The 21,391-nt window shown below is 39.5% G+C and overlaps 1 protein-coding gene across 2 annotated transcripts in view; it reads left to right on the top strand.

Moving 5' to 3' along the window:
• Positions 1-21,391, top strand: part of LOC139699085 (sodium/potassium-transporting ATPase subunit beta-2-like) — a 157,496-nt gene that overhangs the window by 30,754 nt on the left and 105,351 nt on the right. For both annotated transcript variants that reach the window (XM_071598085.1, XM_071598086.1), the window contains exon 2: positions 9,632-9,938. In XM_071598085.1, coding sequence (XP_071454186.1) covers positions 9,659-9,938 — 280 coding nt within the window. In that variant the 5' untranslated portion in view covers positions 9,632-9,658. The remainder of the gene's footprint in view (positions 1-9,631; positions 9,939-21,391) is intronic.

The raw sequence follows: 21,391 nt of genomic DNA on the forward strand, positions 1-21,391 counted from the left end.
CCAGAATCCATTTGAACCTTACCTGTTCCACAAATTTTGAGAAACACCTTGTGGATAATGTTTCATCATTATTAGCAGGCGTGGGTGAACTGAACATGTTTCAAATTGCAACGGCTTCCGTTGACGCAATACTGGAGTCAAATCTATAATTTTTTTACCAATTATACACTTTAGGCTGACAATTTAATGTACAATTAAATTTTTTCACACTAAATTATGAGAATAGAGTAAATTATGAACACTATTCATTGAACAGCACTCATATAAAAGGATGACTCTTTGATTTTTAATTCTGGAGCATTGGGTGGATTTCGGAAGTAATCTATCGTATTTTGAAACGAAAATGTTATGTAATTGGTATCGAAGTTTGGAAAATTCATTGCGGTATCCAGTTATAAATTGTGATAGAGTATTCTTAGTGAATTAATAAATAGAAAGATGACATTAATCCGCCATTTTCCAGAGAATTACGCTAGGCAGGCCAATTAGGTTAGGAAATGATCAAGAAATTATTCTTCTATTCTTATTTCTTAATAATTTTATGCTTCAGGTATTTTTTCTCTGTCAGGAGAGAGATAGAAAGGTAGACATCTAATTTTTCGAATTTCGGCAAGTAAAACAATTTCGGACCGTGGAAGAAAATGCTTACATTCCATTTTTCGAAATGAATAACTGGCAAAGCAGTGATAGTATTGCCGTCAGTTCGAAGTGTAGTCGAAATATCTCGTGACTAGCCCCACAGCGCCCAGAACATAATTTTTTTTAATATTAATTTTCGGCAACACATATGTAGCCGTTTGCTTAAGTTCGAGCTTTTGGAAAATGAGCAATTCTATAATTTTATTTATTTAACAACTTCATTTGGGCAAGATTGAGACTTCATGTTACCTTCTTCCACCTAACCCCTAGCACTGGATACAGTTATAAAGACTCATTTCGAGTGATATTGACATTCACAAAATAGATTTCCATCATTACGATTATGAAATGCGTACCGGACGGGCTTTAGAAAGTATAAAATGTGTAATAAAATGGCGAAAAAAAGTAAATTGAGTGACCTTAAACCGTACTTAATACGATACTGCAGAGAATACTATATACGGACATCTCGTGGTACGTTTTATCACATTCTGGTCCACAAATGAGCCCACGTATGTGGGAGTCCAAATGCTGGCTGCAGCTGCATCATGACCACCCACGAGCCCACGCAACAGATCTACTGCCGTGTCCTATCTGTTTCTCGATTGAAAATGGTGCTGGGAAGACGCAGATTTTAGGAAATTATTGCGTAACAAGCAAAATCGCAACGAGCTCTATAAAATACTTTTCATGGCAAAAATGTATCATAATCCCGAGCGCTAATGACAGTCTCTGTTGCCTAAGATCTTAAAATCCCCGTTCCGTCGCGTTCTCAGTGGCCTCCTTGGAATGTCGCATCCTATTGCTTCTCCTCACCCTTCAACCAGCATTTTATGGTTTTCTTTCACAAAAAGCGATCCCAACATCATTTTTCTTCCATCCTACCTATCAAAATAGCGTCCATATGTATTTGCGGTAACGATACTGTCAATTGCCTCGAGAAGTACCAGAATGTGGCGAAGCGAGTTGGAATTTGCGTAGCTGTAAACATTTTCATATGTAAAGAAGAACGGTGCTCATTTTATTATTTTTACATTAATTTATCAGTCAACATTGCCTAACATTGTCACAAATTCACTGATGTTATTTAAAAAAAGGCGGAAAGATGCTTTTCTATTAACACTATTATAATATATATATATATATATATATATATATATATATATATATATATATATACGTATGATATCGGTAATCTACCAGTTAACGTATGTTTTGGATTGACACAGGCTACAACGCTACCAAGGTGATGCGACAATGCCCTTGCCTCTCCTAGCGAAAAACAACCCAATTCTGCAATGCCAATGTAACACGATAAAGCCCCTTTTCAAATCCCCATACTTCAATCCTCCATTCATCCCTTCCCACATCCCAAACATCCCAACATTCCTGTCCCTTTCCCGCTTGGATGCAGAGCATTTTAAGTGGTCAATACAATTACAACCTAATTGTCCCTATAATATCCGTTTTTGGAGAGAAAATGTATTTCTTCGCCATTAATCCTCAATTTTTCGTTGGTACTACTCCTCTGCCGTATGAGCATGTATAAAATCTTCGACTTTCTTCGCCAATTTCTATGAAAACTATCGTGGCAAGACCCTTCGTTTTATCATCGTCACTGGGGGCTGCAGATTGAGGAAATTTCAACGAGATGACACTTGCTTGACATCTCGATGCAACCATCACTAATCGGTATGAATGTGATTTTGAATCAATCACGTAGCGTTCATTCGTGGCCGGAATGCAACAATGATTGAATGTAATCGAAGCTACGAAAATAATGAAAATAAAACGAAAAATTTCAACCCGGGAATGATTCATTGATAAAAATTTTCCCGTTGGTACCAGTGTGCGTTCTCTCATCGAATGAAATCACCAAGCGGGTATTTTTACAGACATTCATTCGCCTCTGAAACCTCTCTAAGCGAGTTGACGTGATAACCCAAGGGATAGTGTTGTTTCGCCGTAGGGATAGTGTGTATCTTTTTCTGTATCTTTTTGGAAGAGGGGAAGGTTGGCCCGGGAAACGGGGACGGGAGGTGGACAGCTGACAGATCAGGGCAAAGTTCAAGTGGTCCAAGATAAGACCTTCCCTAAACATGTCGCCGAAGCTTCGTGGGAGTGAAGAAGGGACGCGGATGTTGGCGGGAGGATCGAGGAAGGCGTGCGACACCCCGTTCCGGCGCTTGTTCTCCCCCAGTGGGCCAAAGAGGAATAATCCCCAACGTAGTTCGAATCCTCCTTCCACCACATACTATATGTTATTTATTAACCACATCCTTGATAATCACCTTCCGGTGATCTATTTGCTAGTATCAGTGGAGAATCATACGGTGAAGATACATGGGAGTCTGTTCTTCTTTGAACACCGACACGTTCTCAGTGAAAACATCTGTATTATCTTGTCATGGAATGAATTGGCAGAGCTTCCTGAAGGACCTTGCGTTAACGAGAGCAGTATTACGCTGTCAGAGATGAGAAAATTGCTCCACTAAAATTTATGGCTGTTTGAGTGATGCCATTTGGTCATGTCTAACAACGCAATGTTCTCTTAAATTCAAGATAATGGAGTAGACAGGGCCGTAGTCAAAGGCAATAGTAGACTGGCAGTAGTCGGGGACAGTAGTAGAGGAAGTTTAGGTAGAAGTAAATAGTAAACTACGCAGAAACATTTTTCTGAAAATCAACAACTGCCAGCGAATTCAAAAACCGAAGGCGTATGCACGGTAACAAAGGATTCTGGTAGACAAATAATGAAACCGTGATTGCTCTTATTTTGGCAAACTTTCGAATGTAATTCATAGATTTCTTACTCCATTTTACTGTCACTGAACGTTTAACGGTAATCCAATACTCTAATACGAGAAATGACTGTATGAGGGAATGGAAATCAGACTTGAAGTTTTGTCCAAATAAACTCGATTAAGTTAAGTCAATGCAAAGTCATTTTAAACCGTGTTTAAGTTGAAATTCGCCAAAATATAAAACTACCTTGAATAAGTTACACTTGCAAAAAGTTACGTTAAGTTAAGATAAAGGTTAAAATAATAAATTATTACTCTATATTACAAATAAAACTATCTACAATTCACGTTAAGCACAAAAATTCTTACGGATCCTCTGTACGATTTTTCATAAGACTAATTCCACTCATACGTGCAGTTACCAATTTAAACCATAATATTTACTAACCTAAAGCTTAAATGCAATATTATTATTTTCCAAAGTCGCTATCCATGGCCTACTACTTCCTTCATAGTGTTTATCTCTGAAAACTTTCAAATTGGAATGCTTACTATAAATTACACTAGGATTAAAAATTGATATCTACTTAGACCTACAAATGATAATGCTAATGATAAAATTCCAAAGAAACTGCGGGAGTTGCCGCAAAAGTAACGTATAAAGGAGCCATCCTCTAATGTGCAATTCAATACAATAATTTCATCATGTAAAAAATCATTCATCTTGACCGGGATTCGAACCCGGATCCCTCAAAGTCCGGTCCAGTGCTTTGGCCAGTTAAGCTATCGAGGCTTCCTGATTAATTTTGAAATTTTGGGGGCTTTTAAAGGAACAAGATGTTGTTTCTTTGGAAGTTGTCTAAGCTATAAACAGCCTATGTGTTTATAGTTGGCGTTTATTTCTTTTTTTGTCCGCACGACTCTTACATTTTGTTACATGACGTAGCTTCCTGAATAAATAAATACCACCACGTGGTCGACGCAACGCTCTCTCTCAGAGACGGGATTGTTAACCATCCGGATTTATTTCAAATTAACTCTGGTGTGCCCTTACAAGCTTTTATTAATGGTGAGCACAAAAGGTGGTAATCAATTCTCGAGCAAGAACGCAGGAGCAGTGTCTTCTATGTCTTATATGTCAGTGATAGTTGAGCAGTTGTGGCGTTAGTTATTTTCTCTAGTCACCTCATTTTTCTCACTTTCTTCAAAAAAAATTATCATTGTGATGTATTTTTTTGCACCTCGTGTGCGCTAGAGTGTATATCCACGCCCGGTTTTTTTTTAATTCACAGTCAATTATGTTATAAGCAATACCACGTGGTAATACAGTTTCTACCACAAGTCTGGCCGCGTAAGTAAACTTTTCTATTTTGAAATGAAATTATTGACTTTTTAATTCCACACAATTTTTTGTGGAATTAAAAAGTCAACAATTTCATTTCAATATGTTGTGCAAATTCCATAAACTTACGCCGGAGACAACAAACTTTTCTATAATTTAGTTTTTTTATGCTTTCTAATTCGTGCGTATCTTCTAAATTATAAATTTTAAAATTTCCCTTACTTTTATCCCCAAAAGTAATTGTGGAAGTCAGGGAACTGTACATGTTTTGTCTCAATGCGTTGTTATTGATTGCCTTATATTAAAGGAAGTCGAATTAAAAATTTTAGAGATTTGTAGACAAGGAATTGCATTTTCACTTGCCTAAGGGAAATTCGTCGATATATTATAATAAGTCGTCGGGTATAGTGGGGAGGTTTTTCGATCATATACAAGAAATATAATGTTTATAAGCAAGTCAACAAATGGTGACTATTCAGGTGATGGGATATTTCCACCGAACAACTGCACTTGTGATAAACGAGAACATAACAGAGATTGGCTCGAACATTCGCATTACTGTGACTGTTTACAGAAAATGTCTTCCTTGTCAAAGACAACAACAGGATTTAAACATGTAACATATTAGTGGTTGCCCGTCTGGGTTTTGTTTTTAAGGAAGACTGCAGCAATATGGCGTCAGTGCAATGTCGACCCCTCCTCGATTTTTCGATTCGACAATCTCAAAGACCATATCGATGTAAGTGTGGTAAATTTCGGCACTGTCGACGTCGACATGAATGTCGAAATCGATATGCATATCGCATCGACACCCAGTGTCGTTTCGTCATCGAATGACTCGTCGTCTTCCAGTTTGAAGTAGACTAAATCTCCTTGTCTGTCTCCACGTTTACTACGAAACTCGTCTATTATGAGATCTCGTAAATCGGCCTGTCTAACTAACAACTGTAACATTTTATTTCGAATGGTGTACGTGTCGGAATTCATTTCCTTTAACTTTGGCATGACTGGCATAGTCATTTTTGACACGAGTGGATTACCTCGGCCCTTAGCTCTAGTGCTTAAATATGTCTTATGCCTCGTGAACCTACGAGTAAAGAGCCGTTTCATCCTTTCTCGGAGCACTCTTAAAATTTTCGGGGAGACGATTTGTATTTACAACTTATTTTACCCAAAGAAACATTGGAAATGTGTTTTCTCATATTTAATGTGTATTTTTCGCTGGTATAGGATAAGTTTTCTTTTTAATCATAGGTAAATATGTATTGTTTGAGGGATCATTAAAAAGAGTAACATAATGATAGCATTTGTCCTGTGCGATATTTTCAAAGACACGTAATTCGATTTTTAAAGAGATTTGCATGGTTTAAAGCTGAGCTCATTTTACGATTTAGAGAGTGGAGGGTTAATTCAATCCTGAGATGACCCAATTGTATTTTTGCTTCCAATTTAATTCTATTTTTTTCCCAAAAGCTTCTACGATGCTTGCGAAGTTTGACGCTAGATTTGAAATGGAGAGAAATTTCGAGCGCTGAATGCTTGGTTATATAATGTACAATTATTGGACAAATAATTTTCACTGGTCTTTGTTCTGAATTAATATATTTTGAGAGAAACGTCATTGTTTCATTATCGTTGCACTTTGTGCATCTCAGCTTGAAGAATGTTTCAGTTTTGTTTGAAAATTTCGTTTTTTTAGCAGTGCAAGCGAAGTGAATTAATAACCATTATAAGCGCCCATCTTTTGTCTTGCTAACCGAATCAGCCGAATGTTTGTACTTTTTATTAAGCTATGCGTACGAATGGATATAACGAAATGAATTAGATTCCATTTTTAAAGCCTTTAACCAAATGTCCCCGGGAAAATAATATTTCCATATCAATTCAGTGATAGGGATAACAGCAATTTACGTGGAGGAATATTTTTTATTGTTAATAACACTTTCATTCTCCAATTGAACGTTTCACTGATGTTGTGGGTTGCCTAGATACACGGATACTCCGATGCACTGTCAAATCGGAAAGGATATTATTGCTTTATTTTTATTTATTACTTATTAAAATACAATTTGGCAATCAGCCAGGTAGAAAGGTAGATTTAAACCCAATCAGTAATTATAAGCGAGCCAGGCGATAGCCAGAGCAAAACATAAGAAGAAAAAGTAATTCAGTCCAGGTGTTTGGACAGTATCTTCTTGAAGCTCTTGACGTTTAGAGGAAAAAAATTGAAGCCATTTCTACGTAATCTGTTCCAATGACTTCCAAACCTTTATTTATATAGGAGTGCTTACGTATGTTGCTCCTTTGAGTGAGCCATTTTAGCTTATGTTTGTGATCTCCCCTTCCTTTGTAACAGCCACCTTTTGCTTTCCCTTTTACGTTTCCCCAAGCCTCATTCCCCGCAATAAACAATTCAAACATTTTCCTCAACCTTCCAGTCTCTTCTTTAATCATTCCCATCGCAATCGCCTAGTCATGTCACTCACGGTGTCTTCCCTTTGAATTCACCTACAAACCAAGCGAGCAGCTTCCCTTCGAAGCCTTTCGTTTGTTTTCCTTAATTTATTTTTATGAGAGTCCCATAAACTTGATCCATGCTCTAAAAAGTCTACCTAGGGCTACCTCACCATAATAGACTAATTCACCATCTGGTTCCTTTAATTTTTTTCAGGAATTGGTAGAATATGAGGGATTATGGATGTCTCGGGTAAAATATCATTCTATTAGCTACAACGATTACAGGATTATTATTATTAGTTGCCTACCATTTAAGTTATGCTTTGGAGGGGGAAGTCCGAGCATCGTTACATTTTTAAGCCTCGAAAAACTAGCCGGAACCTGACGCCCCCACACCAAATTAAATTGTTCTTCGATTTTGCATACCTTCTACTCTCCTTTATTTCATCCAACATGCCTATCATTTCTTTACCTCTCCATACCACGCCTGCGTTCTCTATGTATAACAGTATTCTTAAGCATCTTATTGTCAATCAAAATGATCTGCATCCATCTTTCCTCTCTCCTTTGGATTTCTCCCAACAACTCTTCCTCTCCCCCCCCCAGTTTTTCTAGGCCCTGGGAATTTTGGTACTGCTAATCTGTAACTTCTGCCGCACGCGATACTAAATATCATGACAACCTACTGGGTAAACGTATTATTATTCCATTTAGGCAGTTATTTACAGCTGATATTTTATTAATAAGACCATAGTAATTTACCGGAAGGTGGTTAAGGATGGATCTCGCTTAGTTCCATATTTTATGCAGCGTGGGATGCTCGCAAATTGAAAGGATGCCTAATAAGGGTTGGCATTTCCTTTCCCTATGCCACCATTGATTTTCTACGGAAGGTAACGTACCCGACAAATCTCACAGCTTGAGTAAACGTTATAGGTGTTCATGGTTGTCACCTGGGGGCGAATCCGGGACATTTGTGAATAAACGAACGCTCTACTCACTAGATTACCTCAGCCAAATTCGAAATAACAAACTGAATTTTTTTGCATTTATATTTTTAGTAGTATTTTTTGTATAATGAGCCCATTGCTTGCAGCGAAACATCTGAATGATCCCTCGGCAACCGGCGGCAAATCTTAAATTTCGATTGATTTATTTTAGTACACTGCAAGCCACCGCTAGGGTGTGTGGCAGGGGGTGAATACGCACCAGACCAATTTTGACCCGATTAACACCCTACCGCGGTCGGAAAATGTTATTCTGATCCCTTGTCCTTTGTGGAAAAAATGACATCTTAAATCTATTGGTTCTACTCTAAATCTCTCTAATTTTACTGACATGATATTTTTTACCGCAGTACGATGGGGGTAATAATATATTCTCAACATCACTGCAAAAGAGACGTCCTTCAAATTAATGCAAGAGATTTAATCTTTAATTTAATATTCGCTCCGTGAGCCGGGTATCTCTAATATTTTGGATACGCCACTAAGTTTATCATAACAACGTTTTACGAATCTAGCTCCTCTACACTGCATACGATCCAATTCGGCAATTGAACCGACTTCGTGAGGATCCCATATACTTGCAGCATACTCTAAATGAGGCCTAACCAGCGAATGATAAAATTTCTCTTTGACCTTTTCATCACATTTACCAAGTACTCTTCTGATAAATCCTAAATTTTTGGTAGCTTGTCCACATATTCCCCGTATGTGTTTCATTCAGGAGAGGTCGTGAGTGAGGGTGACGCCTTAGTATTTAATTGAGTCAACACATTCCAATTCGGCGTTCCCGATTCTGTAGGCGTTCGGGAGGGAATTGCTCTTTTTGCCAAAATTTCGGTTCTACCAAGTCCCTCTATATCTGGGAGCTCCATAGAAATGGAAAAATTGGAAGAATTGTTTTTTTCTGGTTTGGGTGACCGCATTGCATAAGAGCCCAATTTGGGTACCCGTATTGTGATTGATTTGAAAATATGCCACTAATTAGCGCCGACTTAATCCCATGCGGAGACGTCGTAGTCCATTTGTTTTAGCATTTGACCACATACTCAACCCGAGGGCCCAGCTTCGATTCTGGGTAACGACTCTTTGCACCCTCAGCTTCACACAAGCTGTACCATTTTTCGGGTACCTTATCTCCTTGGGAAACCAACGGAAATTAGGAACTGCCCCCACTTATTCCCCAATTGATTCGTGAATTTCACACGCCTTTGGCTTAGTACATACTAAGCGAGCTCTTAGTCTTACCTAATTAAAATAACATTCGGGCTGATAAAACTAAAGTTATATCCATTACGTTTCTAGTGGATTTACCGTCTTTGTTAATAACGTTTTCCACTAATCATGGTGTTCCAACTTCGGGGTTGATACATAACTTCGGGTAATTATCGCAGAAGAAATCTCCAGCTAATCTCGTCTTGTCTCTCTCTCTCTTCCCTTCGCAGGCCTATTGAGTCTTCCTAAGTGACAAGATGTCCGAATCCACGGCCAACACGGCGTCCTCGCCCACCAAATCGGCGCCCCTGCGCCTGCCCTCCGGCGATCCTCCGCCCTTCCTCACAGACAACGAGGACGAGTCGCCGCCCCCGTCCCCGTCAGAGGCCCCGCCACCCCCGAGGCCCCCAAGGCCCACGCCCATGGAGCACGACGCCTTCTATCGACCTCCGCAGCTGGGGACCCTCACCACCCTAAAGCTGTTCTTCTATAACCGGGAGACTGGTCAGGTCTTCGGACGCACCATGTCCAGCTGGGGTAAGCCCAACAACTTCCAACTTCCGGACTTGTCCCCTCTGCCACTCAGAACCACCACGAAAGGAAATCCAACGTCTAAAATAAATCGAAAATTTTCTTACTTGGGCGATCAAAGCAGCAGGGTAATATACGTTAGAAGTGTACTCTGGAGGAGTTTGCATGGATTTGTCAAGTACACGTATGTCATTTTAATGAAAAAATTCTATATTTTTATTTCTAAGCGCTCTCCATCAAATGACTTTAATAAAATAAGGTCTTCCCGTGTTAGTTTTTCATGGTGATTGACAACGGAAATCCAGGATTTGTATGCATGATCTTATGGAATTGAGAAGGACTACCAGGGGAAATAATGTTGAATGAATGGTGAAGAAATGCACCTCGTTCTCACCAACACCGGACATCATGTGCGCAATCATACCAGAGTTGTAATATCGTTGACATATCAGCAATTGCCCGTTTCTATTTCAATGATTTTAATTGATATGTTGGGAAAAAAACAGCCGAAATATTATAGTTTCTAAAATAAGAGCTAAACTAGACTAAATCCAAAATAGGTTTCAGGGCAAGTATTAAATATTAATAAAATCCCCCTAATTGTGATTAAAACCTTTATATTCACATACATGTAGTATATCTCTTTAAGAAATGCATATGAATGGATTTACCTTATTATTATTATTCATCCCTAGTCAATTTTATTTATTTATTTTATTTAAGTACCTAAAAGCTAACGCTAAGGGGGTGAATACACACCAGACTAATAATGTTGACCCGAATATGACCTTACCGCGGTCGGACAACGTTATTCTGATCCCTTATCGTTCGTGGAAAAAATGAAATCTTAAATTTATCTGTTCTACGCTTAATCTCTCTGATTTTATTGGCATGATCTCTCCTACCGCAGTGCGACGGGGGTAATAATACATTTTCAACATTACTGCTAAAGAGACGTCCTTCCAATTTATGCAATAGATTTAATTTGTAATTTAACCTCAGCCATTAATTCAGGAACAAAAGTCACAAATGTACTCGTACGACAACGGTGCAACCTGTTATCAAATTACTGAGGATAATCTTCAATGGTTGATGTTGGAGTACATTGAAACTTGCTTCTTGAGCATGGTCTGCCTACTACATATATTGGATTAGCACAGAAATGTGGTCCATGTGCATGGAGAAGATATAATATAATCTTGGTCGATGGCCAAAGCTGCTATGGTAACATTGAAATAATATGCTCCTGGAAAATGGTCTTTGGCTTAATCTCGACCTCGAAATCCCTCAAAAACAGAAATATTGTTTTTTCGCTAGGTGAGCTCCATCATAACGTTTCAAAATTTTGATAACTGTGAAACCGAAACGCCCCCAACTACGCGACGAAATGGTGAGAGAAATGAACTTCATTTAACTCTTTTGCGTGAGATAAATCTTATGAAATTGAACGAGTTTAATCTATTTAGTATAGTATGTCAGGTAAAATTTGTTGTTTCTGATGGAATATTACACCAATTTTCATGGGCTTTAGATCAAGATTCTAGTGTGGGTTGAGGTGTAGAATGTGTATTATATATATTATATATATGTATGTGTATATATATGTATATATATATATATATGTGTGTGTATATATATATATATATATATATATATATATATATATATATCAGGGAAAGGAACTGGCCTCCCTACCCTGTGTGAATTTCACACGCCGTCGGGCTTAGTACTGGGTGAATTCTACCATCACCTACCAAACCGACCTTCGGGTTGATTACTGTGTTTATGGTTTATATATATATATATATATATATATATATATATATATATATATATATATATATATATATATATATATACATACGAGGGTCATCCGGAAAGTAGTACCCGTTCGTGAAATAAAGACACAAAAGTAAATATTAACAAACATAAAAAATTTTATTTGAAAGAGGATACTTTAAACTACTTCTCAACATAATCTCCAAGCAAATTAAGGCATTTGTCATAACGTGTGACAAGTTTCTGTATTCCTGCTGCATAGTCCTTCGCCGCCAGCTCATTGAGATACGCGAGGGACCCATCTTGCACAAATTTTTGCATAATGCAGATGGTGTTTAACAATTTCATGAACAATTGTTCGAGAAACATTGGGAAAATGCTCACAGATGTCATCAATTGTGACGTGCCGATCGTTCCTCACGAATTCGTCAACTGAGCTCACCAGTTGGTCTGTAATGACAGACGGTCTCCCTGAACGCTCATCGTCGTGTGTGTTCCCCCTCCCCATGTTGAAGTTGCGACACCACTGCCGAACAGACGACTCGTCCATTACATTGTCTCCATACACCTCCTTTAATTGGCGATGAATATCACATGGGCGAACGTTTCTTGCATTGAGGAATTTAATCACTGCCCTCACTTCACAACTGGCGGCGTTCTCAATTTTTTTAAACATTGTAAACAATCACAGAAACAACACAGGCAATGCTAGCGTCACGCAACTTGGCTCAGAGAAGGCAGACAATATATTATATATATATATATAATATATATATATATATATATATATATATATATATATATATATATATATATATATATATATATATATATATATATATATATATATATATATATATATATATATATATATATATATATATATATATATATATATATATATATATATATATATATATATATATATATATATATATATATATATATATATATATATATGTGTGTGTGTGTGTGTGTGTATATATATATATATATATATATATATATATATATATATATATATATATATATATATATATATATATATATATATATATATATATATATATATATATATATATGTATTCAATTTAAAAACTCTTATTTTTCCCGTTACTGGTTCAAACTGATGCAGTTCAAAGCGTCCATTGGGGGCAAATGAGGGTGGTTATAAATGCGGTGGCCATTTCTTCCCGTCTTCAGCTGTAGTTGATGGTTCTCTTCATTCTCTCTAACTCATGCATGTTAATTACTCGCGGCGCACACACGTTGCGCTCAACCTCTCAGCTCCAGCACTTAAATCGTCAAATAAAAACCGCGCGATCCTTTGGGAATAGATGAGCACAAGGTGTGGTTAAGCGTTTTAATATGGTCGGACGATAACGAAGCCAATGTCGGTGACCATAGCTTTGAACAAAAAAATGAAGAAAATGGAATATTCGAATGGATATCCCCAGTGAGAACCGGGTGCTGTCGGCGTTTTAATTACTTCGGTGGTGTGGATGCTATTACGTAATGCAAACGTCGAGAGCAGCCCGTGGTCCCGGGAAATATCCATTCGAGTATTTTACTGACTCCTAATTTATTAATTTCGGTAATCGAACGAGAATTCTTATCTGTTGAATAATTTTCAAGGCGATGTTTGTGGTAGCCGTATGGGATGGTGATTTTATTCATTCTTTCGTCTTCCGTGATACTCTGTGTGTGTGAAAATCACGGTCATCGTTGCTCGCGGAGAAATATTTGACCTTAAGGTTATTATTAAAATTACTAAACACATACCCTTGAAGTATCCCGGCGAGGAACTGTCAAGGAAAGTTCATTTTATTTGGTTATGAATGGAAAATTAAACTGTTTCACCAATTTCTTCTGTGCAATTCTAATCCTTGAATATTTTTCTATCTTTTTCATATTTGATATGTTCCATATTATCATATGTTGATTCGAATCTCGTCCATCGTCCAATCTCTCAATTTTATCAAAGCGGTAATAGACGCATCGTACATTCTCATGTATTTCTGGTATATCCCATCCACATTCTGTAATTACCCAAACATCCTTTCAAGACTTTCAAGTCGTCTTTTTAACCTAGAAAACTTACCATACCTATGAGATCCTTTAAAGTGATCCTTATCACTTTTAGTACATGTCATGGTGATCATTTGAAAGGGAATTAAAATAGGTGTACTGCCAGCAGAAGTAGTAGTTTGAGCCCTTGAGGGCAATCGTAACTTGAGCCGTAAGCATGATAAGTCTCTTAATATCTTGAGTTCCATCCGTGCAAGTCAAGCCATTATGCTTCTCTTATGCTCTCCACCATCAGGAATGTTGCATGACAGTTGGGCCCTGTTTTAATCCTCGTCCCTTCGATCGAATGACATTTACTAAATTTGGTTTTAAATTTTTTTAAGCGCCGGAATCCCATTTCAAAACTCTTCACTCCATTTTACCTCGTATCGTAGAATGGTTCAAGCATTAATTCAATCCGATGACCGCAATATCGCGTATAGCATCCCTGTCTGCATATTTTTTTTAATGGAAATGCCTGCATAAGTAAATATCGCAATACGGCTGAAAATGTTATATTTCTGCGATTCGGAAGACAGGTCCTCCGCCTGCAATGTGGGCATTTAAAAGTGCTGTTAAGACCCTTTTTGAGTTTGGCAGTTTCTCGTCTACACTAAAATTCCCAGTTTATTTTTAAGACACAGGTGCAGGCGCAGTTTGAAGATAAGTATGCATGTCGGAACTGTGGTTAAGCAGAAATTTGTTTAACATGCACACGGCATTTATTTTGACATAATTAAAATGGTGTGTCTAACGCTCTCACTAGTTCCTTTACAAAGAACAACAGTGGCATTTATAATGGCTGCGTTTAAATTTCTCAAAAGAGGACGGCATTTTCATTTGATTGGACAGGGACGTAACAATGCTTTACATTTTGACTTATCGGAAATGGCTACGACAATCCGTCAATGATTTAGCCATTCTGTTATTCGTTCCTGATATTTAAGCATTCAGGGGACGTAGATGTGGTTTTAGACACAATAGCATTCACGTAGTAGTATCAGTCCTGGCTGTTAGATGTGCCTTTGAATGATGGAGAGAGCTGGTCGCTGATTGGCTTAGGGTTCATTTCTCCTACCTACCCAAAGAAGAAATATCCATTACTCTGGCCGAAGAATACATAGATCGTTTCTTTCATCGGCGGAAGGTCTAAGCAAATTCAACTTCCACCATCGACCACTACGGAAGTTCTTATTTTCTCCTGTCTCACGTGACGAAATTTTCAATCGACGTAGAGAAGAGGGGAAGGGAGGAGGGTTTTGAAAAGATTCCCCTACCGAAGAAGAAGGGCTTGAGGTTGCACCTGGGTTTGTCTCATGACGTAACCGCCCGCTCCTTATGGGTCATTATGATTACACCGATCGCCCTCCGGTCCATTGTTTGCTGTCGAATTAGCATTTAGGCTGTCATTCGATAATGTCTCGATTGTCGCGTTCTGCCATTGACGAAAACATTGTCAGACGTCATGGATCCTCATGGGCTGAATATTACGCGCAAAGATTAGAAATTATCGAGGTTGTGACCTCATAAACTAGTCATTATCGAGGCGAGGTAATTTCGAGTAGTAGTAGTAGTTTTAGGGGAGGCGACGGACAGCTGACGTCATTGGAAATGTACAGGAAAGGACGTAGGATGGAGAGAAACCCAGCGTCGGCGTACTCTCAACGAAAGGCGCCAAGGGGTCCACAGCTTAACTTCCCATCCGACTGACGTCGTACGACGGTGCCCTTCACAAAGCACTTCAAGTATGGAGCGGGATACAACTGAAAAAATCTGCCGCGTCCGGAATATGAACCAGGGCCCTCTAGGTGGTAAGCCATTACGTTAGCCACCGCACCACCCCGATCGCCGGCAATTTCGAGTAGATCGATGAGGTACTGGAGGACTTGGAAGTACCGGCAGTGGACTTACAGTACATCGAAAACGGTCAATAGGTTCTCGTTAGATTTGAATGGCCCTCGACAAGTTCGTCTATTTCAAAACGAAGAGCCTTAAAGATTTAGTCTAAAATTCCGACCTGAGAAAATCATACGAGTATTTCACGTTCCAATGTCCAATTACCCCAACCTTTTGGAGTTGTGTTGTGGACTTTCACTCGTTTGATTCCTAATTTTTCCCCAATACCATGAGATCAAGATGGTCAAAGCAGTAGCGACGCAAGAAGAAAAATTGTGCTAGACAGGGAAGCTTTCACAAGTAGGAGGGAGTTGATGACAGGGAAACTGAGTAAGGATATTAAGAAAAGGCTCATTAAAACTTTGATTTCGAGAATGGCGCGGAAACATGGTTTTTGAAACGAAATGATTAACGTAGATTGGAGGCTTTTGAAATGCGGGTGTGGGTAAGGATAGAGAAGGTGAAGTGGACAGAAGGGAAAATAAATGAGTATGTGTTATGCATAGTGTGGGAGGAGAGAGGATTGTTGGGGGAAATCAAAAAGAGGCGGGAAAGATGCAAAGCATATTGTTTGGCGTTGAAATCCTGAAGACTAGGATAGAGGGGAGAACGTTAGGAAACCTAGGTAGGGAAATGGACAGGCATGTTGGGTGGTATGAAGAGAGGAAGGAAGTATGCTTAATCGAGTTAGGGCTTAATGTTTTTAGTACGGTGTTATGGTGTGTTTTTGGATGGGCAGAACGGTACTGCGGCAATTCCTTTGCTCTCTTAACAGAATACGACCTGAGTTGTAAAAGTATGAAAACTTTATACTTATGTACCCAATGGATTCAATAATTGCGAGTTTAAAATATTTTAACCTGGTTATTTTCATGGTGTGCCTTATTAGACGAGAGTAAAAAAAACATCTTGCTTCAGTCGGTGCCCATCTAACTCTTTATCTTAAACGGTAGACTGCAAAATACTGATAATAGCATAAAAGCATTCGCATCATTCAATTGAAATCCATGACAACCAAATCAATCCAAACTTTAACATCGAATATCAGTTTTTTTAATCTCTATTCGGAAGCTTATTCGAAACCGGTACGAAATTGTTGTGCACTTTCTGGATCAACTTTATTTAAATCCTCACTAGATGGCACGCACAGTTATGAACAAAGGCAGTAACAGGCGTGCATATCCATACCCATATGATTTATTTGACGTATTCTCGCATGCTCATTGTTTGCCGGGGTTTTGTAATCGATCCATCGTATTCTCGCACAATCTTGTGATGGATCGATTGCATTACGAATATTTTTCTACCTAAGTAAAGTCAAAGGTTATGTGTTTCCATTCATATGATGCGGTAGTGTAGCATTTCGGGTAAAATTGGCACTGTTTGTGTGTGTGTGTGAGTCCGTGTAGTCGAATGGGGTTTTCATCGCAGGACACTTTTTCCACATCCGGTCGCATACTTCATCCTGGAGGAATGGATGAGCCGTCAAGTGCAGTTCGTCGCGGTCACAGCTGCGCTTCGAGGCGAACCCTCGACTTAATCTCGAGAGGAAGAGGGAGGGCATAAGTGATTGCTCCAGTTAAAATAGAGAGATTTAGGCTAAATTAAGACTCGACTTTCTCGAGGGGTCTCTTCAAAATCTGAAAGTGTTCCTTGGGGAAGGAATTGAGGAAGGCGCGTTAGGGGATCGCGTCCATCCCTCCACCCCGGATTACCACCCTCACTCCGTGCGTGATTGGCGGTGGATTCGTCCGCGTCTTTCCTTTGGCACGAATTCGGTCCGAAATGACTCTCAAATATACCTCGCGGACATTTCGAGACTGCATGGATGACTCGTGGTGTACTGATGAACCGAGAGCAGTGGTCTAGCCAGGGGTTTTCGCCATGAAAATGAATACCCCTTTCGATTTATTGGGAACCTTGTCCTCGCATACCCAAGTCGCATATACTCGCAAATAAAAACATGGATAGGTTTACAGTTTTGCTCGCTGAAATTTGGGAACTTTTTCTTGGGCTTAATATTGGAACCAGGTCGGGTGCAACCCAAGTTGCTAGCGAAGATGAGGGGATCGAGATGGTGCGGGGGCTAACGCACTGGCTTCCCACCCAGAGGGTGCCCGGGTTCATATCCTGGTGGTGTTGAATATTTTTCAGAGGTATCTCGATCCCTATTTGAGGTGCTTTGTGTAGGGCACTTTGAGTGAGTACGCCGTCCGTCGGATGGGACGTTAAACTGCGGACCCCTTGGCGCCTTTCGTAAAGAGCAGGCTAATGCCGACGCCTGGTTTCTCTCCACCGTTCATCCTTTCCCGTCCATCCCTTATGGCGCAAATGACCTCAGCTGTCGGTCGCCTCCCCTCAATACTACTACTCCTAAGTTGTTATGAACAAGATGGCAGTGTCACGACACTATAGAAGTTCAATTTAAAAGCTACTGTAGCGGCTCTGCATAATTTGAATACAAACTTTTTTTAACCAGTCTTAACAGGTTCTTGTTAACTTTTGAAAAGCTTTAAAATTGATTTAATTAATTTCACGAAAAAAGGTGTGAAATGTGATGTTATGTTAGCACTGTTACAGCTATTACATAATTGCGTACATTTATGATAACAGTTTTTCGTGAGAACGACTTGCACGTGGTCAGTAAATAAATAACTAGCGAAACTGGATAGAGGCAATCAAAAATCAAAGAAACTTGCCGAAATTTATTTCACTTTTCTGCGTAGTCATCCTGTTGTACATTCAGACACTTATACCATCTGTTTACAAGTCCTTGATAGCCGGCAGCAAAGAAGTATTTTGTTTGCTGTCGCAGCCAGCCTCTATGGCCTACGGCCACCCAAATAACTTTTAATAGAAGCCTGTACAGATGAAAATCACTGGGGACTAAGTCGGTGGACTGTACTGTGGATGTTCCAAGCGTTCCCAATGAAGTGTTGTTCGTGACAGCTGTTCTTCTCGTGTACACTCATGCAACACACCCGCCATCTTGCTTGACTCACTGACTGCCCGCGAGATGTCACGCATTCTCCACAAGTATATACATTTGCTGCCATCTGCTGGTAAAATATGCGCGCGTAATTTAAACATGTTTTAAGATAATGGGACTCTAGCGACTTAGGTATCGGCTTTCCCGTGTATATTAGCACCACTAGCCTATAATTCATCTGGTTTTAGCCCTCCACTGCCGTAAGTGCGCGTATAAAACCTTGGAATATCAATGCCAGTTTCTATTAAAACTATCATGGTAAGTTCCTATTCCATCACCATCTTTTGATAGAGTTCACTTAGGACTGCAGAGAAATTTTATGAAAATGCTGCATGATGTATATCTGACATTTCTTAAGATATCGAACGAAAACTCGTCGATATAATACCAGTCCGACGATAGCCCGTGCTCACTCTAACACTCCGGAGGTTGGAGGACGCTGTCGCTCGGTTCATTTGATAATGACGAACCCGTGGTAGAACGCGACACGCTCTACCATCTAGCGTCGAAACTTCGCATCAACCTTTCCTCCTCTCCGACGTCACAATGGTGCGCCGCCCAAGTGAGTGTGCAGGACACCATCAGAGTGGGGCAGGGCATTCCATTTGTTTATTTTTTCTTCATCTCCAGTCCAAGTCGACCTTCGCTCGGGGCGCTGCAGTCGGTTCGCGCTGCAGAAACGCTCGAAATCGTTTTGGTTTTCGTTGCGTAACGACCGAGCAACGTCCGTCGCTTGGAAATATTAATGAGATCAGGAAATCGAGTGGGAGGGAGAGAGGTGGGGGGGGGGAGTAGAAGGGACTGAAGGGGGTCAAGGTGCATTTTCCCCGATTGGAGGCAAGGTGGATAGTGAGGATGAATGATGACCGGAACGTTTTGCTTGTCCGATGCGTGCCACACGCGTCAGGGAATGGGGTTTGGTGAGCGACGACTGTATTGGGGACAACATCGGCCTTTCCTGTCCTACGGCACACGGTGGTGAGTTGATAAAATAAATCCCAGCGACCAAAAAAATAATGAAAGCGCTGAAAGAAGCAATCACATCCGTGGCGACTGCCGCCTCCTCCTCATTTCTCCTCCTCCGCCATTGTCGCTGGGGTCGAACTCACATCTAATGACCTGCATCCGGTTGGCTATTGGTGTTTGTCCCGCGGCATTAGCCTGAATCGGACGTTGGATTAGAAAGTCATTTTTTCTAAAGGTCTCCGCATATTATTTGCGTTGTTGCCCCATTTGACAATACACCATTCGTTTTAACAAATTAACACGACCGCCGCATGGCTGGCAGCAATAGCTGTCAGTCATCGATTAAATTGGCCATGATTTTTTTGCTGGAAATGAAGTGATTATTTGGAAGTGTTGCTGATAGATTGGGATAACTCATAAAATATATATATATATATATATATATATATATATATATATATATATATATATATATATATATATATATATATATATATATATATATATATATGCTTTCGTAGACGTAACACAGAAGTGCCGAATTATATATATGATTATTATATGATTATAATATACAATATATACATACATATATAATGATTGAGGGTAGCGGTAGTCCAGGGGTAGAGCGTTGGACTACTGACCGGAGGGTCTCGGGTTCGTTTCCCGGGCAAGGCACTCTGGGCACCTGCAGCTCCACCCAAACTATCGGTCCCTCCGGTCATTAGTCCAACTACCCACTGGACTACCGCGACCCACATACATAGATATATACTAATATATATATATACACACACGTATGTATATATATGTACATATATATATACACACACATGCATATATATGATACACACACACACACACACACATATATATATATATATATATATATATATATAATGCTCACTCTGGTCCATTTAAGCTATGTGATTTTTCGGGTACCAGATCTTCTTGGGAAGGCATAAGCGGCACAGGGAAAGAACTGGCTCCTCTACCCTGATGTGTGAATTTTTCACGCCTTCGGCCTTAGTACTGGGTGGGTTCTGCAATCACCCACCAAACCGACCCTCGGGTTGATTACTGCGTTTATGGTTTATATGGTTTTGGGTATGATATCCACAAAATGGATATTTCTCGTGTACGTTTTATTTAATGCCACCCTAATAATTAGAGTAATATCAATATTACAATCTGAAGACTCGTTGACTGCAGGTTTCCAATCTTCGTCTTATCCAATTCCGACCACTCCCCTGACAGCTAGAACTTTGGGACCTTTCATTGTTGTTTACTTGACCTAGTATTCTTTGACCTTTGGTCTTCCCAATGTCGACTTCCGTTCTATTTTCCCTTCTGTATGGTGCTATTCCAGTGGGAAGAACGCTGGACTACTGACCGGTTACGATTCCGGCGGTAACCTTTGGAACACCCTCAGCTTCACCCAACCGCGGTTATTTTTTCGGGTACCAGCTCTTATTGGAAAATCACAGGGGGAGGAACTGGCTCCCTAAATACCCTGTTTATGTGTGATATTCACACGACCTATCAGGGCTTAGTGTCAAGTTACCTTACATAGTAAACATGCCTTCATTTTAAATACTTTCTTGGTTTATGATCTTATCTTCTTAGAACATATTAGTTTCCTCCTTGTGGCAAATGCAATCTTAGCTAATGCATAATTTCCTGTTTCCATCCATCAAGCTCCTTCCTCACGATATAATGCTCCTTATGATCTAAGGCGAAACGTTTTCAAACTTTTTCTAAT

Source organism: Hetaerina americana, unplaced genomic scaffold (genome assembly GCF_022747635.1).
Source record: "Hetaerina americana unplaced genomic scaffold, ioHetAmer1.1.p SCAF_9, whole genome shotgun sequence".
In the NCBI taxonomy this organism is placed as follows: Eukaryota; Metazoa; Arthropoda; class Insecta; order Odonata; family Calopterygidae; genus Hetaerina; species Hetaerina americana.